Raw genomic sequence first — 23,837 nt, forward strand, 5'->3', positions numbered from 1 at the left:
TGGGTGGTCAGGGAAAAGTGCAAACACTTAAATGGGCTGTCTAAAAAAATCCGAAAGCAAAGAAGATTTGGGTGACGGCTGAGGTGAGATAAGAGGAAGCAGTAATTTGGGGTTGACTGGATGAATGAATATCCATTTTCTCAGGAAGTTGTCGTTATCTCTGCAGGTGACAGCTACTGACCCAGACAAAGATGCAGACCAGGGTGCCATACGGTATTCCATTCATGGCCAAGGGGCGGAGTCACACTTCATGATCAACGACATCACGGGGGAGATGTACGTCCAGCACACCCTGGACAGAGAAGAGCGTGCTGTCTGGCGCTTTGTTGTCATGGCAACTGACGAGGAGGGCGAGGGACTTACCGGCTTTACGGATGTTATCATCAACGTGTGGGACATCAATGACAACGCCCCCACTTTTTCATGTGCGCCTGATAACTGCCACAGCAGTGTAGCTGAGAACTCCCCTCCTGGAACATTAGTTGTGGAAATGATGGCTGTAGACCTTGATGATGCAGCCGTAGGCCAAAATGCAATCCTCACCTACAAAATCACGGAAAATTCACAAAATGCAGACGGTGCAGATCTTTTCATGATTGATTCCAGCACTGGGACCATCTCTGTGGCAGCAGAGGGCCTCGATCGTGAGCATGCCGACACGCACCGTATGGTGGTAGAGGCTCGGGATGGTGGCGGCATGACGGGTACCGCTACCGTCACTATAGTGGTGACGGACATCAACGACCATGTGCCAAAGTTTAGAGAGGACTGGTGCGGCGCTCGTGTACCTGAGAGCACAAATGAAGACGCTCCTATCCTGGAGCTGAGTGCTGTGGATCCCGATGCCGGCTCATACGGACATTTGGCCTTCAGTGTGATGGCAGGAGACCCTGAGCAGAGATTCTACATGGTTAGCCACAGACTGGAGCAGAGCGGCACTCTGAGGCTGAAGAAAAAGCTGGACTTTGAGCAGCCAGGGGAGCAAAGGTTTAACCTCACCATCAAAGTGGAGGACACTGACTTTTCCAGCCAGATCCACTGTCTGGTTCTGGTGGAGGATGAGAATGATAATGCCCCTGTTTTTACCCCAGACTCGTATCTGCTGTCTCCTTTGCCGGAGGATGTAACTGAAGGAACCAGCGTCATCCAGGTTGTGGCCTCTGACTCCGACTCTGGTCCGAATGGTGACATTTCGTACAGTATTCTCCCCGAGTCAGACCCGTATGGACATTTTGCAGTCAGCGGTGCAGGTGTGGTCACAGTCGCTAGGCCGCTGGATCGAGAGACAGTGGCAGGTTATGAGCTGGTCGTCATGGCGACAGACCGGGGTACCCCGCCATTGAGTGGCAGTGTCACGGTCCGCTTGCCATTGCTAGATGTGAATGACAACGGGCCAGAGCTGGAGACAGCCTACATTCCCATGCTGTGGGAGAACAGTCCAGTGCCTCAAGTGGTCTGGCTCAATAGGAGTTCAACTCTTCTGTATGTCACTGACAAAGACTCCCCAGAGCAAGGGCCTCCTTTTTATCTCTCCCTGCCCTCTGTGTACTCTACTGACTTCCACCTACAGGACCATGGGAATGGCTCTGCCACGCTCACCGCTCTGCGGAGATTCGACAGGGAAAGGCAGAGTGAGTTCCACTTGCCTGTTATTATGATTGACAGCGGCGAGCCACCGATGACAGCCACAAACACTCTCACCATCACTATTGGCGATCATAATGATAACGCCCATCAGGCAGGAGAGAAAGATGTCTACGTACATAGCTACAAGGGTGAGATGCTTGTTCTCTTCTTTTTGCCCCTGATTTTTTGTTTTTACAGCGCAAGGAGAGCTTGAGTCAAGAGGGAAAACTGAGGCTACAGCTCTAGGGGAAAGTTTTCACCACCATACGTGCTTAGAGTAGTCTGGAATTCATAATTGCTTTCTTTCTATTACATTCTAGCAGTGTTTTCTTATGGTAATATCATTGTCACATCCTTTCTGAAGCTCCCAGCAGAGTCTTCCCCTGCCAACCCTATGCCTAAAGCTCATCTGAACATCACAATATGATAAGAATCATGATTCTTATTTCTTTATAGTGTTTCTACCCTCCAGGTAAGTTGGTTAGGCACATTGGCTTGTTAGTGTTTTGATCACACACTCAGCTACATGACATTTTTGGTAATTGTGGAAAACAGGAGCAGCGTGACTCATCCAGGCTGCCATTGTTTACCCAGCTGCAGTACTCTGGCACTGCAGGTCGATAATAACATAATCTATACTGAGATAGCCTCGCTTCCTTAAGCTCCACGCTCTCTGAAGTGGAGCACTGAGAGCCTATTCATTCCAGCAGTGGGACTCCACAGTTATGAGCATAATAAGTAGAACAGAACACAAGGATGCAAGATAAGGAGAAGAGAGGGACGAAAAAGATAAGTGTTGGCATCAGCAGATTCTGTCCAGACTGAGTCAGTGTGTGTGTGTTTACCTTGAACAGGAAGGATAGCGAATGCAGCACTGGGGAAGGTATATGCCCCAGATCCAGATGACTGGGACAACAAAACCTACACTCTGGAGACGAGTGCAGCTAAGTAAGAGCTCACTGTTAAATGCATCTAATGTTCTCTGAAAACATGCTGATCTCCCAGTGTGTAGCAGTGGTACAAGTGCTAACGTAATAATGTATCAGAAGAACTGCCAAACTGTAAAATAAAGAGGATGTGGGCTAAAAGAAATGCTGTAGGCGCATTGCTAACAAGGGCCCGTCTCACAGTTAGTTTTTCCTAATCCTCCTAATCTTATTTCCTTGGCCTCTAATGCAAGCTGATCGATATTCTGGAATATACAATCAGATTAAAAAACACCCCCAGCAAAAAAACCTAAGCAATCCTTGATCCACTTGTGTTATGTTCCTTGGATGAAACAGCCCTTCTTACTAGGCTGCTTCGTAGGAACCTTGCAGAACCGTGCAGTTATTCAGTGTTCACACCCTTAAGATCAGATTAGAAATACCAATTGCATATTTGTTTTATTCATATAACAAATTTTGACAGTTACCATGACAACTATCAAGCCCTTTTATGAGTTTTTCGAGCAGAAGCATTTTCCTTTCTCGTCTGTCTTTTTTCCTGGCACTTTTTGTTTACCTGTTTCTCTGAGCTTTTTGTTTTTTAACATTAATTTGTATTCACTTCCTGTCGGAGTGAGCCCAGGTACCACTGACCAATTTTCTACATGTCTGTCTGCCATCTGTTTCGTATATATCTTTCAGACAGGAGCTAAGAAACAAAAGGAACCCTGCTTTTGAATTTCTCTTTCTCTCATTTTATACTGAAGCAACAGTTTCCTACTTTACAGCTTTCATTTGTTTCTTCAGGTACTTCAGTGTGGACCAGAGCTCAGGAGAGTTAAACCTGCGACAGAACATTCCAGGTGGCAGCTACTGGCTGAGGGTTGAGGTGTCTGATGGTGTGTGGCCTGATGTAATCTCAGGAGTCAGAGTTCATGTCTGGGAGCTGGAGGAAAAGGCCATCCTATCGTCTGCCTCACTGCGTTTGACCGGTAGCATTTGCACAAACACTGACTTAAATGTTGGCATGAATGCTGTGGGTTAATTTTGAATCCCTGGGTGCCTTCGGCACAGCAGGTAGACATGTGTTGCACTTTGTTTTCCCTGTTTCATCAGTACAGCATGTGATCAAAATGTTCCACCTTTAAAAAAATCAAAGCACATAGCTGATTCAAATTGACTTGCTCTAACCTCATAGGTAGCCTGTTTGGGCAGCACCACATCGCTTCTAGCACAGCTGCTCTTTTAATATCACTCTGTTGTGAGCATTTGCTTTTGTGCATTAATGATGTGTACTGGATCTCCTACAGTTTATTATAACTGCGTCCTTCCAATTTTATTTTCAAATTTCATTTTGGGGAAGTGGTCCAAGTCGCAGGGAGGCAAATGTAGCAAATCTGAGAATCAAACATGTTGCTGTGACAAAAAGAGGAAAATAGACGGCATAGCACAGCTGCAGAAGTTCAAGTGTAACAATTGTAATTTCCACTCAGTGTTTACATATGGAAAAGTTCCAATTTTTGCTACACAGTACCATGAATATTGAAACATTTAACAGCATTTTACTTTCACCTACCAAAGTTATTTCAGTTTTGTATTTCTTAACCTTTTATTCTTATTTCATTTGGATTTTTTTCTGTTTCCAAAGTAGATTTTGTCATTTAAGCTCAGTGTTTTTATTGTTTAAAATGATTTGTTTTAGTTCATTTTTTTTATTTACTTTTGCATGGAGGGCATTTGTTAAGGCCAGATTTAGGAAAATCAGTACAGGCAGTTTACTCTCAGTCTCTCATTAGACTTCTAAAAAAGCTTCCTCAGACATGTTGTGATAAAATTACATGAAACCAACAAATACTAAAACTCATTCCACTATATTTATTTTTTTTAGTTAGTTTTCCAGCCTTCACAACCTCATTTCAGTTAGTTTTGTTTTTCAACAGTCCAGTTTGTATTTTAAGCATTGTTAGCTAAACTTTTTTTTGTTTTATTTTAAACCCCTTATAGTCCCACATGGTAGAAATCTTTTGGGGGAGCAGTGCTCAAGGGTACCTCAGAGTAGCTGTTTGCTGGATTTGAACCCCCAACCTTCTGGTCATGGGGTTAATGGTTATCCTTAATCTAAAGATGAAGTTGAGGATTTTTCTCTGGCCAGCTCTAGCACATACTAGGGACAGGAGCTGGACTTTGAGGGAGCAAGCTAAAAATATCTGCCACACTAAAGGCAATATGGTAATGCCCAAGGAGACTAACTATAATGGGAGGTTTTTGATTTTGGGCTGAGTAACTGAACATTTTGATTGCACCTTGTACGTGACCCCAGGACTATAAGTAAAAAAAATTATATAACAATAAGTTTTCAATTGGATTCTTGTTCTCAGTCATCCTCCGCAGACAAAAAAAAGCATGCTCTTTGTTGTTGCTGTTAAATTCTTGTTCGAGGCTGATGTTGAAAAAGACAGCATCTCCCACAGGCAAGAATAAATTGGTACTTTTCATTGAATGATTATCAGGTTGTCAATCCAGTTAACACAAAAATAATATGCTGTCAAAAGAATTTTCTATACTTGCATTATTTAACATTTCTAAGCATTGTAAAGCAACCATTCATACTGCTTGTTGATAATCGTTTCCTCCTCCTTCTTCAACATTCTAAAGTTTATGTCAGAGTGTTCATTTTTTGACAGTCTCTCAGAGTACATTTGAGTTATAAAGGTCAGTTTGGAAGTGTCAGGTAAAGTCCTTGACATTTAAAAAGTCATTCAGCAAACAGAGTCAAAGGCTGTTATGGATGCGTCTGATTCCAGGTTGTTACCATTTTTGGGATATTAAAGGTGACTGCTCGCGTTCTCCACATATCACTGGAAGGTGAAACGCCAAATGCGATTGCCTTCGCGGTCATTAAAATATCCTGTTCGAGACAGTTTGTCAAGACTCTAACATTGTTTCGGTGAAAAAGTAAACAATTTGTGTTATGTGCATCATGATTCATTTGCCTTACGGATGACTCAGAATGGAAATAGGATCAATAGAGAAGGATGTTCGGCTACGTCTCACGCTAATAGAATCAGGAACTTGGTAGACTTTGATCAACTCTATAGTTGTCATTGACAAGTCAGTAGTTCTTATTTCACGAACCTCCCTTCTCTTTGTCTCCTGAAGGCATTACAGCAAAAGATTTTATCGACTCTCGTGTCGAGGGGAAGAGTCGGCTCGAGGCGTTCTGGGACTTCCTGTCTGAAACCTTGTCTGTCAGACCAGGGAGTATCAACGTTTTTAGCATCGCAGACAGAGACGAAAAAACTGTGGACATCCACTTCAATGTGCTAACTGATAATGGCTACCTGCGCCCAGAGAAGCTGCACGGTGTCCTCGACGCACATAAAAAGAAGGTACATATGTTATCACGTAGGATAGATAGTCATCGGTGCTTGTATATCAAGTGATACACTCGGGGGGTTGAGGGAAACCAGCAGCTTTTTATCTGCCCTTTGATTTCACACCAACTTTGTGTCTGTTTACTGCCTGCCCCTGTCATGTCTCTTTGTCTCTCCCATTTATTTGTTGTCTTTGTCTTGCCCTCTTTCGTCCATGTGTTCATTATGCATCGCTGTGATTCATCTGTCATACCCAATGACATATCATGATTCTTTAACAGTAGTCAGTTAGAATATTAAAATATTTATGATGAAGGCCTTGCCTTGCTCTTTTGCATTTCTCGTGAAGCTGTTTTGTTTCGCCAAGTGTAAATCAGCGTGTCCCGCGCGCCACCGGCATCGGTGATACAAATCCCTGTTATCTTCAGCCACAATTATTGTAATTCTCGTTTTTGTCTCACTCATCTGCTGCGCTCTTCCTTTCCTCTCTGCAGCTGCAGTCAGTATTGCGTGCGAACGTGCACCAGGTGCAAGTAGATGAGTGCGTGCACACCGATTGCAAGACATCCGGTGGCTGCTCCACACAGTTAAGCATCAGTGACTCACCCACCTTGATAGACTCGGGTGCTTTATCCCTGGTCTCAGTGAAAGTAACATCCTTGGCTGTGTGTGGCTGCGCTGCCAGAGAAATGACCCATCAACGCTGCTCTTCCTACTCCAGTAACCCCTGCCTTAATGGGGGAACCTGCATCGACACGCAGAACGGATACAGGTGAGAGGCATTTCTGCAGTTGTAAAGAACTTAAGATGAAATAGGTTCTTAAAAGATATTTAACGGAAATAAGAGCAGCAGTCTTCTTTCTAGTCCTAGTAGATTTGCTGTTAGAGTGATACCTTGGAAATTGAGCCCAGAATTACTGTGGGTCCCCTGTGAAAAAAATCTTCTTCAGCTGCAACGAAAAGAACTAAAAGTCTTGAGGAGCTCGGCTGTATTGTTAGCTAAATCTGCAGTTACATCATTTTTTTAAAGGCTTGCCTTTATACCGTGGAATCAATGTTTGAGTGTGTCCACGTGATTTTGAAAACTGAAGTCTGAGTTTATCTTGCCAGGATGCAAATAATGAGTCTAACCTCGGTATCAAGGTTATAGACCTGTACTTTGAATTTAACCTTATATATAAATGTCTGCAGTCAATATTCAGGTGTAGGTCTCTGTGAGCATATATCACCGAAGAAACAGCATGCACTTTGTTTCATGCACATACTTGTGCTTGGATTAAAAAATATATATAGGGCAAGGGGATTAACCCTTCCCCCTCTATGCGCACAACTTCTTAAAATTTCAGTTAGCATGCAAGTTTGTCAATAGCAGCGTGCACACATTCTTTTCTTTAAATTGTCTCTGCTCCAATTGATCTGTATATTGCTGCAAGGAGCCTTTGTTCTGTAAGAAGAGTATCTCCCTGTATGTGTCATATATGAGCTCCTGTGAATGCAGTCCAGCCGTAAAGAATCCAATTTCTGCTTCTATTCTCTGTCAAAGGAGCTTAACAGGAAACCTCAGACAGCAGCTGATCAGATATTGTCAGTCAGAAGTAAGAAAAACATGCCATGCACCTCCTGATTTGGACCGGCACGACTCTCGAGGTGCACTGTGCTTTGCGTGTGCATATGTATGCATAAGGCTACACTCTGCCTAAGCCGCCCCTTTTGCTGCATATGGATCAGTATTCCTGACATGTGTTGCCCCTCTGCAGAATAAACAGCAATGGGAGAAATATCCCTTAACAGTCTCAGTACACACAGCTTTCCTCAGACACCGCATGAAAATAGATGGCTTTGACATTATCAGCAAAGCCAGCTTGTCTCACATGCCTGCAGTGGAGAGGACAGGATGAGATCAACTGGTCCCCTCAATCCCCACCATCAAAAATAAGCTGTTTTTCTTTACTACGTGTATCTTTGTATGGCATTTATGTATGATTATTTATGTTTAACACTGTGGTCTCACAAACAGAGTCAGCAAAATCATAAAACACATTTAATTTCCGGTTTCCAGTCCACTCAAGTCCTAATCAAAGTGGATAACTACAAGATGAAGCATTTGCACAGTTATCAGCCAGTGTGTAATACCTTAAGAGAAAATCTGTGGTGCTTCGACACATAGAAAAGTGAGAGAAATGGAAATAATTATCTTCCAACAAAGGAAATGTGATGTGCTGAGCAGGAACTCCCTCCAGAGGGTTCAGCTCAGACAGCTGTGATAGATAAAGAATAGATCAGAGTAATGTTGTGTTCATAGCTAATTGATTTAATGTGGAGTTGAACATTTGGGGCTTCGTGGCTAATGCTGATTTGAAAAAGTGCTTTCCCAGCTGTCTGTTGACAGCCAGCATGTTAGAGCAAAGTCAAACCTCTGTCTGCGTGAATCAACAAAGCTGTCACGTATGCCGGAGAAAAGTCGCCATGCACTTATCCAGAGATTGGACAGCGTGAAGATTTCTCCGAACTCAAAACTGAATGACACTGATTGTTTCTTTCCCCTTGATTTTCCACACTGTTTTTCTCCTTGGTGCTACAGGTGCCAGTGCCCCCCACAGCTTGAGGGGCCAGACTGTCAGCAGATGAGAGTTAGTTTCCTTGGCAACGGCTATGCCTGGTTTCCCCCCATAAGGCCTTGCTTTGATAGCCATCTTTCACTGGAGTTTATGACTGAGGAAGATGACGGACTGCTACTGTATGCCGGCCCGATGGCCACTCTTATGCCTGGGGACAGTGAAGACTACATGGCCATAGGTAAAGAAAGAGTCTGTATAATTAGATGTGTGCCAAGGGGCCTCTGGGCCATTACTGCACTCAAACCTGCGACTTAATTTTGTGTGTTTAATTACTGGGTGGTAGCTAATCAGATATACGAGGCAAATTTCGTTCGTTAGTGCACCACTGAGAGATAGGAGCACTCACTTGACTGAGTTATACCATTAATGTGGTACTATGCAGGAAACCCCGTTTCACTGTTTAATGTGTATGTAATAGTTTGCCGTCTGCCATAACGAATTCTGTTTTGCTTACCCCTTGCGTCAGAGTGGCGGCTCAGCTTTAGAACAGGCTTATAGACTTTCAGTGTCTCACTCAAGGACACATCAGTGGGGTTTATTCTTGCTGACACAGAGGCTCAAAACTCAATCTGCCAGGTGAAGGACAGCAGTAAATATTTCATCAAAGTGAATAGGTTATTTTGCATTGGGACAGCTATGCATAAAGCTTTATAGTTACACTATGCAGCATCTAGACAAAGTGATTCAGTATCATAAGAATCATGGTAATGAAACTGAAATGATGTTACTACAGCGATTCATGTTATTGTTAATGTAATTAAAATTATGTGCTGTAATTGTGCAGATAAATTAAGTTTCCTCGAGTAGATATAGATCCATAGAAACCAGTCTGAATTGTATTTTTGGATTACAGTGCTGTCGCCATCATGGTATAAATATTTGTGCTGTGATACATGCACTCACATGCATACAGTTTCAAATTACTATTCCCTCAACCCATAATTTTGTATTTTACTCAAAGGGGTTGATTCAGGGAAATTACAGAAAACATGCTTTCTAATTTACCACTGCTGATATCGAGCCATGCATATATATTTTATTCAGGTTTTCAGATATTTAACTCTCAGATTTTAGGTGAATTTGTAGGTGAATTCAGTGTCATTTGTGTCACCATTTAAAAAAATTTAATTCTAATTTCAGAAATCTTGCACAGAGCTCATTGGGAATAGTAACTCAGAGAAACTGACTATTAAGCTGCTTTTGTTTACAATTTGACAACTTATTTTAAAGCTATTTGTTTCTGGTGCAATTTTGATTCCGTTGTACAGCTCGGCTTTGTTACTGTATTGTCACCCTCCTTTTTGGTTCACACTGTGTTTTTGTTTTGAAGTGAGATGCTTTCATACATCCCTTGGGTTTTTCCTGTGTTTACACAAACTGGTTATTTGCATCTTGCATTTTTTTCCTGCCTGTTTTGTTTGTTTGTGATGCATTTCATCACAGTTTTTTATTCACTCCGCCTTTAGATTTTTAAAGTTTAATATTCTGCTTTTTTTTTTTTAGTTTTATGCTGATTTTTAGACTAGTTGATGTAAATGCTCATCATTATCTTCCTCAGAGCTGATTGGAGGGACGCCTAGCCTGAAAATTAACCATGGTTCTGGGACCTTGGTGCTCCAGTTAACAAATAATGTCGGGGTGGCTGATAGACGCTGGCATCGCCTCGATGTGAGGAGCAACAGTAAAGTAAGACATGCACATTCAAGCCAAATCCCTCTGCATGTATTCCCCATTTTCTTCCTGAGTACGCAGAAGACATCAGATTATAATACATATACACCACAGTTTTAAGAGAGTGCCAGGCAGCAGTACACTCACACATCTACACATAAATTAGAGATGACCTCTCTCTTCACTCTTGCCCAATTTAAAGGAAGTGCGCTTTACTCTGGATCGATGTTCCACTGCAATTGTCATGGAGACAGAAGGCGTAGACTCGTGGGCAATGACAGAGGACCGCTCATCCTGTGAAATCCGAGGAGTCACACCCAACAGGGGAAAGTAAGATCAATATTTAAATAAAGAAAGTGTGACCAATGCTGCACATTATAACAAATCAAGTGGTTCCTTTGAATTTTGAAGGGAGCCAGTTTTAATAAGACACCACTGATAAATAATGAGATAATCAATTAATCTGTTATAATTTACCGTACACACAAGTGCACACACAGAAAAATACAATAGCTGCACTTGTTTAACTTGTTTAACAGTTGGGCTTTGTAATTTCTCAGGGGAAATTTGCCTAAATGCTAATTATTCATTCTGTTTGCTGGTCTTAAACCCAAAACTCTGCCTGACCCATGGGACAGTGTCTAAATGCCCAGTGTTTCCACAGGACTAAATAGTTCTCTAGCAACAGCAGCAGTAGTTTGCAATACTATTAAAAAAATCAAAGAATGCACACAATTGTTGATAGAGGGTTTTTTATGCCGTGCCAAATCACAACAGCAGGCAGCTCAAGATGCTTAATGCTGTAAGTTAAGGACCTTATTAAAAAAAAGCAATGAGACATTGTCCTATGAGCCAGTACTCGGTGACAGTAGGGAGGAAAAACTACCTTTTAACAGGAAGATGTCTCCACCAAAACCAAGCTTCTATTGACATTGTTTGGGAGGTGACTGAAATGATAAGGATGTTTGTACATCATGTCAACACTGCTTGGAAATGTCTTATTGGAAACCAGAGACCAGCTTTAGTAGATAAAGGCTGATCTTTGCTTGCCGGCAAACTCATAGCATTTTAATGTTGGATTCTTAGTTTACTATGAAAGTGCCATTTGTAATACATCCTTTGCTTTGACTAATAATAAAAATAATAAATAAATAATTTAAACCATTGCTATCAAAATCAAAATTGCTGCTGATTTATTTTCTATTCATACTCAGTTAAATGTTTCAGATTCAATATCTTAGCAGGAAAAATGACAAATCGGGCAGCTCATGTTTCATTTACTCAGGAAGAATGAGTCTAGCTCCCGTCACATTCAAGCAGAATTCCAACCGGCTTTGTCCAAGCTGGCAGTAATTGCTCTCACGACTGGCATTTCTGCATGCTGCAGTCTGTTTACATTTTTCCATCATGTTTCATTGCTCTGATTAGTTTTATGTCTATCAGATTGTATCCTGAGGCATTTTGGTCTGTGCCCATTGGACACACATCACTTGGAAATCAGACTAATTGCATTTATGCAACAATTTAAAAACTTCATTTACAGTCTGTTTTTTCTCTATTTCTGCAAAATAAATAAAACATTAAAACAATACGTTTATGTCTGGTATGTGATTCTGCAGTCATACAAAACCTTTAGTCTTCATGCTGCATAAATAATATCAGAAATTGTGTTTATGCACGAGCATTATTTGTAAATGAGATCAGATAGTGACTCAGACTAGTCTGAGTTCAGAGCGTTCAATTTCTCTGTGTACCAAGCAGGCCTCTCTGGAGGAGGGGAGCTGTTGATAAAAGCCTCAGATATAATCCTTAAAATGCCAAACTAATCTTTCACTATGTTTCTGTTAATAGTGGCGCTCGCTTTGTCACAGCTATACATTTGTCCCCTCCCCCCTATCGTGGCCTTGGCTTGCCACTGTGCTCATTATTATGTTGTGTAATTAAGCTGTGAGCTTCTGAAGTTAACAATGCACATCAGAGCTATACTGCTGCTATTGCTGGTAATAACCTCTAAATTTTGTGAACCTTTAAGAAGCATTTAACTGTGTGTGTTGTGACTTGTATAGGGAACATTAATAGTTACGACATTTGCAGGTCAGATACCAGGTTAACAAGCTAAAATGATCACTTTGTACATCTCGTTTTGAAAATACCACCAGTATTATAGAATATTAGTTAGCATATTAGTTGGTTGTTTCAGGCAAATGTAATTGACCCATCATGCATATTTTAAAAATAATAGAAAAGGAACAATTTGCTGTCTAAAGATGTAAAGGTGATGAAAGCCTCAGAAAGATTCAGAATCATCTGTGAATCTCTACTATGAAAGGCCAATGTGCTTTGTATGCATTGGTTTGACTGCTGTGTCCTTCGTTATATTGAGAGCTGTGTTTTTAATTGTAGCCTTGAGAACATACTGTGCCTGGTTCCTTTTCTTCTGCTCGATTTCTTCAGTTTTTGTTCTGCATGCGTTTCAGGTATTTCAATGGAAGTCATGTTCTGCAGCTCGGAGGGATCAATGAGAACATGTCATATGAATATCCCCAGCTACAGCACAAACACTATACTGGATGTATAAGGAACCTGCGTGTGGACAGCAAGGTAAAGTCTGGAGCAGGTCAAGATTACCACATATGCATTACCATGAAGCCTTTTTATAAAGCTGGTTGGGTAGATGGGTGAATTGACTACTGTACTGTACCTCTTATTGTTTACCTGTTCGGATGACAGGCCGTGTAGGTGATGGAGGTCTCCACTTCAATAAGAATGTAAATGTGACCTCAAGGTAGTGCGGGGAAACCGTATGAATGTTGATGTTGGTTACTTATCCCTTTTTCTTCTGGTGTCTCTGTCTTTAAAATGTAAATGTACTAGTAATGATGCAGAATGTTATCAGTATTATACTCGGTAATGCTTTATCATGTATTAGATGATAGTTCATCTAAATGTATTTGCCTTACACACATGCTGCATTGCTTAATTAGTAAACGAATAGTTTGCAAACTATAAAGTAATAATGTGCAAAGTAACATTTATTACTACGGGCGATTTTAGAGTAACCTATCCCCACTAGCTGCTATTTCTTTGGAGGCCAGAGCAACTGGAGTGAACCTACACAAACACAGGGAGAACATGCAAAGTACACACCTGATGGTGGAATTGAACTTGGGACCTTCTTGTTGTAAGGCAGTAGTGCTAACCACAGTGCCACCATGCTTCCCCATGCTGTGCCGTATTTAATACTGTATTGGAAGCACTTTTAAATTGTTACCAGAAGTACATGGAATCAGTACAGATAACAGCTGCTACTACAGTAATGACAACACTAACCCGTGACTGTAACCACTTTTATACTGAAAGAATTTACACCCTTTCATTTGCTGCTGAAAGTGCAGCGCCTTCATTTTAATGCAGCCAACGCTTTTGTCTGCAGAAATAAGACACCGTGCCTGCCACCTAAATCCAGGTGTCAAGTACATCTTTTATTGATCAGTGTGACATGATTCAGGATTTTCTGTGCTTTAGCAACAGTTCTACAGCATTTATGTGTTGCATAGTGCCTCTGATAATATTTGTAGCTCTTGTTAACCATTAGTGTAAAAACTAACACTTTTAAGAAAGCCAAGATTTAAGATATTATTAAACAATTAAAAAATCAAATGTAAAGCTATAGTATCCTTCATTCATTTACGGTAATAACACAAAGTTCTTTGCAGTCATGTTTCTTTTCATCCCATCCACTAGAACTACAAGGACAGATACCTCCAACGTTGCTGTATTTTCACTATCTTCACATTTTTCTCCTCTTATTCTTACATTCAGCTATATGACCTTGGTTCCCCTGCTGAATCCTCCAACACATTGCCAGGCTGCACTCTCATTGATGACCACTGCGCCAGCCTGGAGCAGCTTTCCTCTTGTGGCAAGAGGGGTCACTGTCATGGGGACTGGGGCTCTTTAAGCTGCCTGTGTGAAAAAGGCTTTACAGGGCCACAGTGCGATCAAGGTACGCATGCCGGATACGTTTCGGTGGACTGTGACGTTTCCAGTCAGTTTTACATCTAAAACTTTGCAAAGTGTACAAACCAATTTGGAAAGTTGCTGCTGTGGGAAGATAACCTTGCCTTACATAAAGTGTTTTTGCAGAGCAGCATGCTCTTGCTGTGATAACCTCGTGTATTTCCCTTATGACGGTTAAATTAATTGAACAAGCTTTGTGTGTTTTTGATTGACAAGTGGCTCGAGAGTTCTCCTTTGACGGCCGGAGCCACATTCAGTTCCACCTTCTTTGGTCCCTACCGGCGCGACAGACTAGTGTCGAGGTTGGGGTGCGAACACGTGCAGCCACCGGCGTTATCCTCAGCCTGCTTTCCCAGGAGCAGAACGAATACCTGCATTTAGAGGTGAGTCATGACCGGTCACTCCCCTCAACCTTGACAGCCATGATTGTCTTGTTTATGAGCTTTAAAATGATGATTAGGACCCAGACAATGATTGCTGAAAATGCTTGTCAAACTAAGAGTGATTAATACCAGGGTTTGAGACATAGGGGTGGATACAGAGGGGGCTGGTGATTGACATATGTATGTTCTCAAAAAGGCCTTTCAGTAAGTCGGCAGAATGCTCCTATTGAGAGATTGCTATTTTAAAAAATGATGCCTCTTCTGTTCAGGCTTATTTCTGCCTTTGGTTAATATTTGAAGCACAATTTAGGGTGGCAAGAGAACAACGATGTGTACTGTAATAGGCAGAGGTCAGATCCCTCGCTCTGAGCTTTAGGGTTTCAACACAGCTTAGTTCAAGTGGGCAGCTCAAAGTGATGACTGCATACATGCTGCTGCTGTGCCACGGCGAGGGTGGAAAGGTGCTCACACCGAGTCAAGTCTGCTTCTCTTTGCCAAACCTCCATAATAGCATGCCTCTCTTGCCTGAGTGGATATGAAGCCAGTGTTTGTTGTCAAAGCCTTCTGTCTCACTCACTGACAGGCCAACTGTGAACAGCACCTGGAAGTAAACATCTCTGTTAGGGCTGCCACTTTTGGTGAACTCACAGGTCACCTGTTTGCAGTGAACCTGTCACCGTTTTTATGGTTTCCACACCACTGGTCTGTCGTTGAAAACATGCTTGTTATTTGTCCGACAGCATTGTTTAAAGAATCAAATCTTGTTCTTTGGGTCTTTACACTACACGACGAGAAACAGTGTTGTCCTCTTCCCTTGCCGCCGTGCAGCGGTGACAGGAAAAGGAAAATGCTGTAGCCTTTACTGTATGTGGGCTGTGAAGCCTCTGTGTGAAACCCTCTCTGGAGCTGAATTGGTGAGCTGTATAAAGTATCTGATGTCTGTCTGCAGCGGCACACTGAAACATTTTCAGCCCAGTTGTCTCAAAGCTCTTAGAAACACTTGAGCACCATCCTGGTGTGTTTTCTGACAACAAACTCTAATTTAAAGGGCTGCCTCTCTGCCCTTTTTTCTTAAGGGTAGATATGGAATAGAGTGCACACTGAATAAATAACCACACTTTCACACAAAGGTTACGAGGGGCTAGCTGGGTATAAACAGCATGTACCTCTCCAAGGAGTATGGAGGCTCTTTAAAGAAAACATTTATCTAATGCACTCTGCAAAGAAGCTTTTTTGGGGGGGCAGTAACAAACATGAACCGCAATACTGTCAAAGATCATCACACCCCTCCGAAACAGTAAAACTTTAAAACTCTGACATTTTTATTATTGAATGGGATTTGAAATGTGAAGGTTCAGGCATTAGACATTTGCTTGAAGATTTTGTGCTAAGTGGTGATTGCGTAGATCTCTGGGGGCTCTGCAGAAAGTTTGTGTAATCTGATTTTTCTCCTTTAAGTATCGATTGAGTCCTTTGCTCATTTTTGTTGCGGACTTGAGGGCAGAATGAGGCAATAGGGAGCGCACAGTCAGCCTTTACTTTGTGCATGTGTGTGTGTTTGACCAGTAGGTGAGGCACATTTGAGATACTCATGCTGAGGGAGCAATAGTTAATGCTGGCTGCGCTGAATGTGAATTATCTTGCCCCACTGTTTCCAATTAAGCTGTGGACATGTACAAGCTGCAGTTGCGGGAGCCGCTCATTGGTTGAGTCCATTCTGCTCGCTCATCCTTAACTGCTGAAGATAATTGTTGTTTCTTGTATACCTTCCCTTCGGGATGATTCTGGCCTCTGCCATGCAGCGATGTGTACAGCATCTCTGAAAAGCGTCATGGCTGCAAAATTGCTGAATTAATTTTTACCACTGAAACGTTCACGACATTTTTCTGGCTAGTCCACCAAGGAGGGTCTACTTGTCCAGATAGTTAAATTTCACAACCTAACCTTTTCCACATCGTGGGAACTGGCCTAACTCTTATGATATTGTTATGCTCACAATCTGTTTTTGCCCATCAACACAGCACAGTACAGCAGGAATGCAGTTAGTATTTGTGTCACCTCATTTCACAGTTTGAGTCACACTCTTGAAGTTTACACTAACATAAAGACTAACATCAAAAATGACCAGCTTTTTAGACAAAAGCCTTAAAGTCTCCAGTAGCAGAGTTTTGTTGCTTCCTCATCAGAATCTTAAATTAAGCATTACTATGCTTTTTAGGTTTTTCAGGGTCATCTGGCTGTTTTCTACAACCTTGGAGATGGAGACTATAACATCACACTGCCTTACCATCGCCTGGATGATGGAGACTGGCATGAGTTGGAGCTGTACCGATATGGGAGAGAGTTCACCCTGCGACTTGACAGAGGCGGAGGACGGCGAGAGGTAACGGCCTCACCTGGACAAAGTCGGGAGATCATCATTGACCCCGCTGTGGTGATGCTCGGAAACTCTTTTCCCTCAGGACATAACAGGAGCTTTGTGGGTAGGTTGCTATGCAGCTGTCTTTGAAAGAATAAGATAAATGAGTGGAGAAAAATCTGATAATGAATAATTTATGAATGACTTAGTGGTCAAACAGGTATTTACTGGTACTGGTGTGTTGATGCTGTGGTTTCCAGCAGATAAGAGAAGTGAGTCAGTGGCACTGGTGTGTATTTAAGTAATGTGTTGAACCTCATGCTTCCAACTGTGAGCAAACTAGCCAGCAAAGAGGAAAATATCCATAAATAAAAGCCTATGATGACAACCTGGCCTGAGGCTGTTCATGTGTTTGCCTGTGTGAGAGCATGTCTGAGCACTGGTTTGCAGATGTTTTTGTGCCTTAATGCAAGTGTGTCTGTTTATTTGACTTTAAACCCCTGCCACAGAGTAAATGTGTGTCTATAAAAGATTTTGCCTGAGGACTGGTTTTGTGCTTCTTTTGGATTTGTAAACAATTTTTTTCTTCTTCCTTCTCTTTTTCCTTTTTACACTAGGTTGCTTACGGGATTTGAGGTTTAATGGCCGCTCCATCTCCCTGGATGAGGAGCAGCCTTCAGAGGGGATTCAGGTGGTCACTTCACAGGGGGTCTCTGTCGGCTGTGCTTCAGATGCCTGCAGGAAGCACCACTGCTCCCCTCCCTTGGTCTGCGTGGACCTCTGGAGACACCATGAGTGCAGGTGCAGCAAATTTACAGAATAAAAAACCTGAACTAAAACTAAGAAGGAGACAGAAGAGTCCGAAATACAATACCTCAAACTCAAGCACACAACCCCAGGGTTCATGACAAACTAAGGGAGCCAGAGCACACGTACATTTTTAAAGCACAAGCAACTACTGTTGTGTTTAAGTGTATAAGTCTTAATATTGTTTGTTATATAGGACTGGAAGCTCAGTGCTGACATTACTAATTTTATTACAAGTTGATGGTGTTGTGAATTCCTTGTGTATTGATATGTGAGTTATTGCTGCCACATTCTATAGTCTCATTAAAATGCCAGCTATCTGGGTTCTGTTCATGGTTATAGATTTTTTATAGGTTTTTCAGTTTATCCTGGCTCCCCTGTGTAAAGTATCTGATGTCTCCCATCTTGTTTTTAGTTTTCCCGTCTTGTCTCTCGTGCTTTCTCTTTAGTTTGACTTTACCTGTTTTACCATCATGGATTACTTCAGCTGTGTCTCATTACCCTGATTTAGTTTAGGTGTGTTTAGTTCCCTGACTGTTTTTCGTGTGCTCAGTGTGTGTGTGTGTATATAAGCCCAGTCTGTTCTTGCTTCTTTTAATACTGCCTTGTGTTTCATGGAGCTGTTTAGATCCTTTTGTTTTCTATTAGCTTTTTGCATCTCATGGACTTTGGTTTCAAACTCAAATAAGGGTCAGTTTTATATTCACCTGTTCAGCCTTAGAGTCTGCATTTGGATCCTCATTCCTCAGTCTGTGACATAGTCTGCATGATAAAGTATCCTTGTGCAAGATACTGAACCCTAAGTTGCCCTGTAGCCATCCATTGGGGTTCGTTGTCTGAATGTTAGACAAAATCTGGGCACAGAAAAAAGCACTTGTCTGTGTAGGTTCTCAGTCATCCAGGTCATGGTTGTTTTAAGAGCTTGAAAAGAAGGTGATTAGACTTCAAGTTTTTTTAAGACATTTCAACTCTCATCCAAGAGACTTGTTCAGTTTTAGTGGAGAGTCGCTAGTTTTTAAACTCTAGTGGGCATTGTCCCTTAGAACATTGTCATTGACCCACTATTATTCATGTGTATAATCACATGAGGTTTGAAATACTCCTCTTTCAAACCATCTGTAACCATTATCCTCTAAGTACAGATGAGTCTTTGTATCGCAAGATTCAGCTGTACATCTGCACTCAGAGTACAAAGGTCACTCTTTCAAGGAGGCCAGTGTTCACATTTTGGGCCGTGAAGACAGATTGCAAGAAGACGTCTGTGTCCACTGCGAAAAACCGTCATTGAACAGAGGTGACTGCTTATTACAAAAGCTGTCAGCCACCTACAATGTAGTCTTGACATGATCGCGTAGGTTCTCAGTCATTTATGGTCGACCAAGTAGTTGAAAAAGAAAGCAACTTAAAGAAGTCTTGAGATCCCTCCCCACGTGCCTCAACCGCTTCACTCTTGCTCACATCTTGTGTCAAGTGACCTAAACGGGTCACATGATACAAGGTCTCACAGTGCTTTCACCTGAAATCTCTGGTGGTAACGACCCATATGAATGTGTATATGAGGGTTATAGTAAGAAAGCACTTTGAGTGCTCAGATCTAGTAGAAAAGAGCTATATGAGTGCAGTTTGTTTAAATGTACATTTTGCTATTCATTATAAACAAGGTATGGTGGTCAGGTTTTAAAGGAGCAAACTTCCAGAGGTCATCTATGACAGGATTAGGAAATATTTCAATTTGTTAACTAAATGTCAAGAGGAACAGCATCCAAGGGCCACAGAGTTAAGCAGAAATACCATGCACAGTTAGTATACCTTATGTGATGTCACATATGTAATGTCTTGTATGCAAAGTATGAAGAGTAATGTGGCAACGCACATGAATGGCTTGTTTTTGTATAAATGGTCTCTGTTATCAGGACGGCTTTCACAGTGGACAAAGGCTTTACATGTTTCAGCAAGTGCTGTTATTGTCCTCGGTCGGCTTCACTAACTGCTTCTACATAAGCCATCTGCGACTGCTGAGCTCATTCGGCATGAGCTGACCTGGTCACACATGGCTTCCTACACAATAAGTACTTGATGTGTTATTGTTTATCGCACTGTTCGTAGGTTGTTCTTTATGTGACAACCGCCCGAGTATTTATCAAAGTTACCAAATAATAAAAAAAGTTAAGAATAGATCTAACTTTATTTATGAAGCGCTTTTCAGAAACATCATTGCAAAGTGATGTACACTGCGATATATATTTTAAAAAAAAATCAATATATTCCAATATACTGGAACACGCCACTTAAGCACATAGAAAAATAACAATAGATAAGAAGCAGAGAAAAAAATATTACATTTACGTCAACATAATAATACAAAGATTTTTGTGGACTTTTGAAAAGAAGCAATTAAAAACATTCCAACACTGTGCTAATTTCAGATCATTCTTGACATTAGACACTTACCATGACAAACATGCTCACTTGTTCGCTTGGCTCTGTTAAGTGCCTTAATAAGCCATGACAGTGAATCATAACACAGAGAGTTCCACACTAGTGCAAACTCCATTTTTATGTATACACTTGAAGTCAAAGTGTCCACCAGATGGCAGCTATTTTAAGAGCATGCCTGTTATACTGTGTGTCTAATAGCGTGTGAACGTGAGAGAATAGTGTATAACAGCAGTGACAGTCAGGGCCTTGGCTGCACCTTTAAACTCTGCAGGACGACTAAATTTCCCGGCTGTGATTTTGAAACTTACAGCCAGTGGGGACTTTGACATCCATATTCTGTGATTGCTGCAGTGCCTCAGGATACAAACCAGTGAGAGAGGCAGGGGGTAGGGGTGAATGATATTCAGGGGATATTTTGTACAAATATACAGAGGAACCACTACTGCAAAGCCAATCTTAGCTTCTCAATTTCTTTTACTGTTTTTTTCCCCCCTCTCCAGTTACAGTCGACACTGTAACCTTCAAAGAGCATATCTTTGAATCTGATATAAGAGGTGTAACTCTTCAGGGTATTATTTTTACACTGTCAGCTTAGGTCTCATAACTCTGTGGAGTGCAGTGCTCTGTTTTTATCTGACAGCTTCCCAAGTGTTTCTTGTCTCAGCATTACACTGCTGTGTCTTCTCCGTGCAGATGCCCCCCAGGCCATATAACCAAAGAGAGCTCTTTGGGAAAAGTTTGCGTCTACACACTCTGTGCCAGCCGGCCTTGTCGCCACGGCACCTGCGTGGCTCACTCTCCGTCCCAATACTCGTGCCGCTGCAGTGAGGGATACCGGGGCCGGCACTGCGAGGTGACGCTTGCCATGTTCCACGAAGACAGCAACAGCCTCAGCCTGAGCTCCATGTTCGCCATCAGTATCTGTGTCATGGCCTTTCTAGGTAGCTATGTCGACTATGTCCTCTTCTACCTGTGGTAACCCAACACTCAACATCTCTGCTCAGTTTTTGTATGTTTTTTGTTCCGCTTTTTTGTCTGAGGTGTTTCTTTTCATTTATTGTGTTCTTTTATTTCTGTTTGTTGTTGTCACACTTTAATTATCACATCATGTTATGGTTTTATCTGTAACATCCACTGTTTTATTAGTTTTTCACCCAGGTTTGGTCCTGTGAAATCTATTCACACACATATCTTGTAGTGTTATTGATCTCTTGAGTTGTGCCAGGATGTGATTTCTCCATGGGTGGTTGGTGAAAACATGAAACAAATATCTGCAGTGGAAGAGAAGCGGGGAGAGAAACACTGTATGTCGTATTTTGTGATTCATGGGGAAGCTGTAAGATTCCTTGGAGAAAAGGGGCGTTTCTTTATGTGTTTTTCTATATTTCTCATCACACCTGTATTCCCTGTCTCTCCCAATGTTATTCTCTGACTTCAGGAGTCAATTTCACTCTCAGCCTTACTTTTTATCTTTCCATCTTATTTTATATCCCACCATCCACTCATTTTACCCCTTGATGGGTTTTTTTTATCCATTTCTGCCCATACTTTTCCGTGCATTACTGTTTTCCCAAGTCAACCCTAATATGGCCAAAGTGTGCACTTCACTGTAATATACAGCATGTGGAGCTGTAATGAGAATCGCACACAACAGGCAAAACTTTAGGAGGTTGATTCAACAGTAAGGGTTTGATTTAGGCAAAAAAAAAAAAAAAAACATACTTAAATTCTGTTAAAAGCTGTCAAAGTTTCCAGAATCACTCTCAGGCTTAAGGTTTAAACTGGGCTTAGAGTCACAGAATTACACGTTAAAGCAAAATTTTGAGTTGGATGAGTGTGTATATTGGGCAAATAAATATGTGCATTTTGCACATAATTTTATAATCTAGAGATTGTTACTTTTCACATGAAGTCTCATACATACATGCATTTTGGCCTTGCAATTCTTATTTTATAGGTTTTTCAATTTTGTTACATCAGTTAGGCAAAAATGTCATACAACAGGTTGGATGGTAACCTAACCCTAACCCTACAGATATGCATGTCGTATAAAAGATTCAAAATATGAGCAATATTATACTTTAATTACACTGATACTAGAAAAAATGATCACGTAACCTCAAAATCCTGCTTTTTAAAAAGTAAGGTTTTAGAAAATATTTTACGAGAAAGACAGACTTGTCAAGGTTTGGGTGATGAAGTGTGTGAGCCTTCATTGAAAGACCTTCCCTTTGAAGACTCATCTGGTGATCTGTGGTTGCGCTCTGACATTTGAGGGGTCATAAGTTTAAAAATGTATACCAGAGAAGAGCCACTGACTGCTTTGTATGTGAGGAGCAGAATCTTAAAATCAATAATCATAAGATGAGGGCGATGCTGGCTTTTCTTTGTGCCTGTTGAGAACTGAGCTGCTCCGTTCTGACATTTTCATGTTCGTGATTGATGTCTGAGTACATGCATTATTAAATTGGGGCAGTATAAATACATATATGGAAAACCTTTCCTAGCCATGTATTAGGTTTACTTTTTTTTTTTTTTTTTAGCTGAGGAAAGTCAAAACAAATGTTTTTAAAAACAGAAAATATGCATTCGTTTTGTTAAGGTGCAGAAACTTTCAGTGATGATCAGTTTTAAAGGTGAAAGCCAACAGTCAAGAAATGAAAACTATACCTTTTGACTCCAGAAGAAGGTACAAGTGTGAGTCTGTTTAGAATGGCAGATAATTTAATTCCTTTCTATCACTAGACTAGTATGAAGCCTATAAAGAAACACAAAAGAACATTCAGAGTGAAAAAGACACAAGATAATTTGAGTATTGGTAGACATTGTGTTTGTTTTCTTTGTCAATCATAAACTGATTGTTTACTCTATGAAATGGCAGAAGCTGAAAATACATAACATCTATCGATGTGTCGAAAGACGAATGAGAGAGAGGCTAAAATGAACCGGGGAAACAGCTTGATCAGCCATCAAAACTGATCAACAAATTCATTATTCAACTAATGTTTCAGCTCTAGACTTGAAGCAGTTAAGTACTGATGGCATTGGCCCGCTTGTATAAGCAGTCTAATAAAGCTGCATGGTTGATGGTCTCATAAGCTGTGTTAAGATCTAATAGAATCAAGATTCAATATCTTCCCACATCTGCTGCCAGCGGGGCCTTTTTAAATGCGTATGCATTGATATCTCGCCAATTGTGTCAAAAAAGAAGGACGATTGCATTAATTCATGGTTAATGTTTAGGAAAGGAATGAGTTAACGGCATTACTTTAAGGGTTTCTAACTAAGGAACTATGTTTGTTTCTGCTACTCACAAAGCTAAACACATGCCCGTGTGTGTATGTAGCAGCAGTCACTTCTCTCTATAGCGCCACGTTGCTATTTATGAGTCTTTCTGTCACATACAGGCTTATAAAACGCTCGGGCAATTCAATACACTGTCCCTGCCGCTATAACTAACTTCGTGTTCCCTCCAGGGCATGTGGCTAGTATTGGGACATCAGTTATTCTGACACACGAGAGTGAAACATACAAAGCAGTCTTCAATATTTGATAATGAATTCAAAGATGATGGCATCTATCATGAAAATTCATGTGTTGCTTGCATGCTAACT

General features: G+C 41.3%; 1 protein-coding gene across 3 annotated transcripts in view; it reads left to right on the top strand.

The window, feature by feature from the left end:
• LOC309711239 (neural-cadherin-like) overlaps window positions 1-23,837 on the top strand; it is a 104,573-nt gene that overhangs the window by 75,603 nt on the left and 5,133 nt on the right. For 2 of the 3 annotated variants that reach the window (XM_082541405.1, XM_082541407.1), the window contains exons 18-31: window positions 167-1,775; window positions 2,481-2,574; window positions 3,360-3,544; window positions 5,712-5,941; window positions 6,421-6,698; window positions 8,508-8,722; window positions 10,103-10,230; window positions 10,418-10,545; window positions 12,693-12,816; window positions 14,038-14,221; window positions 14,452-14,618; window positions 16,837-17,101; window positions 17,595-17,778; window positions 20,917-21,164. In XM_082541405.1, coding sequence (XP_082397531.1) covers window positions 167-1,775; window positions 2,481-2,574; window positions 3,360-3,544; window positions 5,712-5,941; window positions 6,421-6,698; window positions 8,508-8,722; window positions 10,103-10,230; window positions 10,418-10,545; window positions 12,693-12,816; window positions 14,038-14,221; window positions 14,452-14,618; window positions 16,837-17,101; window positions 17,595-17,778; window positions 20,917-21,164 — 4,039 coding nt within the window. The remainder of the gene's footprint in view (window positions 1-166; window positions 1,776-2,480; window positions 2,575-3,359; window positions 3,545-5,711; window positions 5,942-6,420; window positions 6,699-8,507; window positions 8,723-10,102; window positions 10,231-10,417; window positions 10,546-12,692; window positions 12,817-14,037; window positions 14,222-14,451; window positions 14,619-16,836; window positions 17,102-17,594; window positions 17,779-20,916; window positions 21,165-23,837) is intronic. The other variant, XM_082541406.1, reaches the window with a different exon arrangement.

The sequence above is a fragment of the Aulonocara stuartgranti genome (genome assembly GCF_965226115.1).
Source record: "Aulonocara stuartgranti genome assembly, chromosome: 7".
NCBI lineage: Eukaryota > Metazoa > Chordata > Actinopteri > Cichliformes > Cichlidae > Aulonocara > Aulonocara stuartgranti.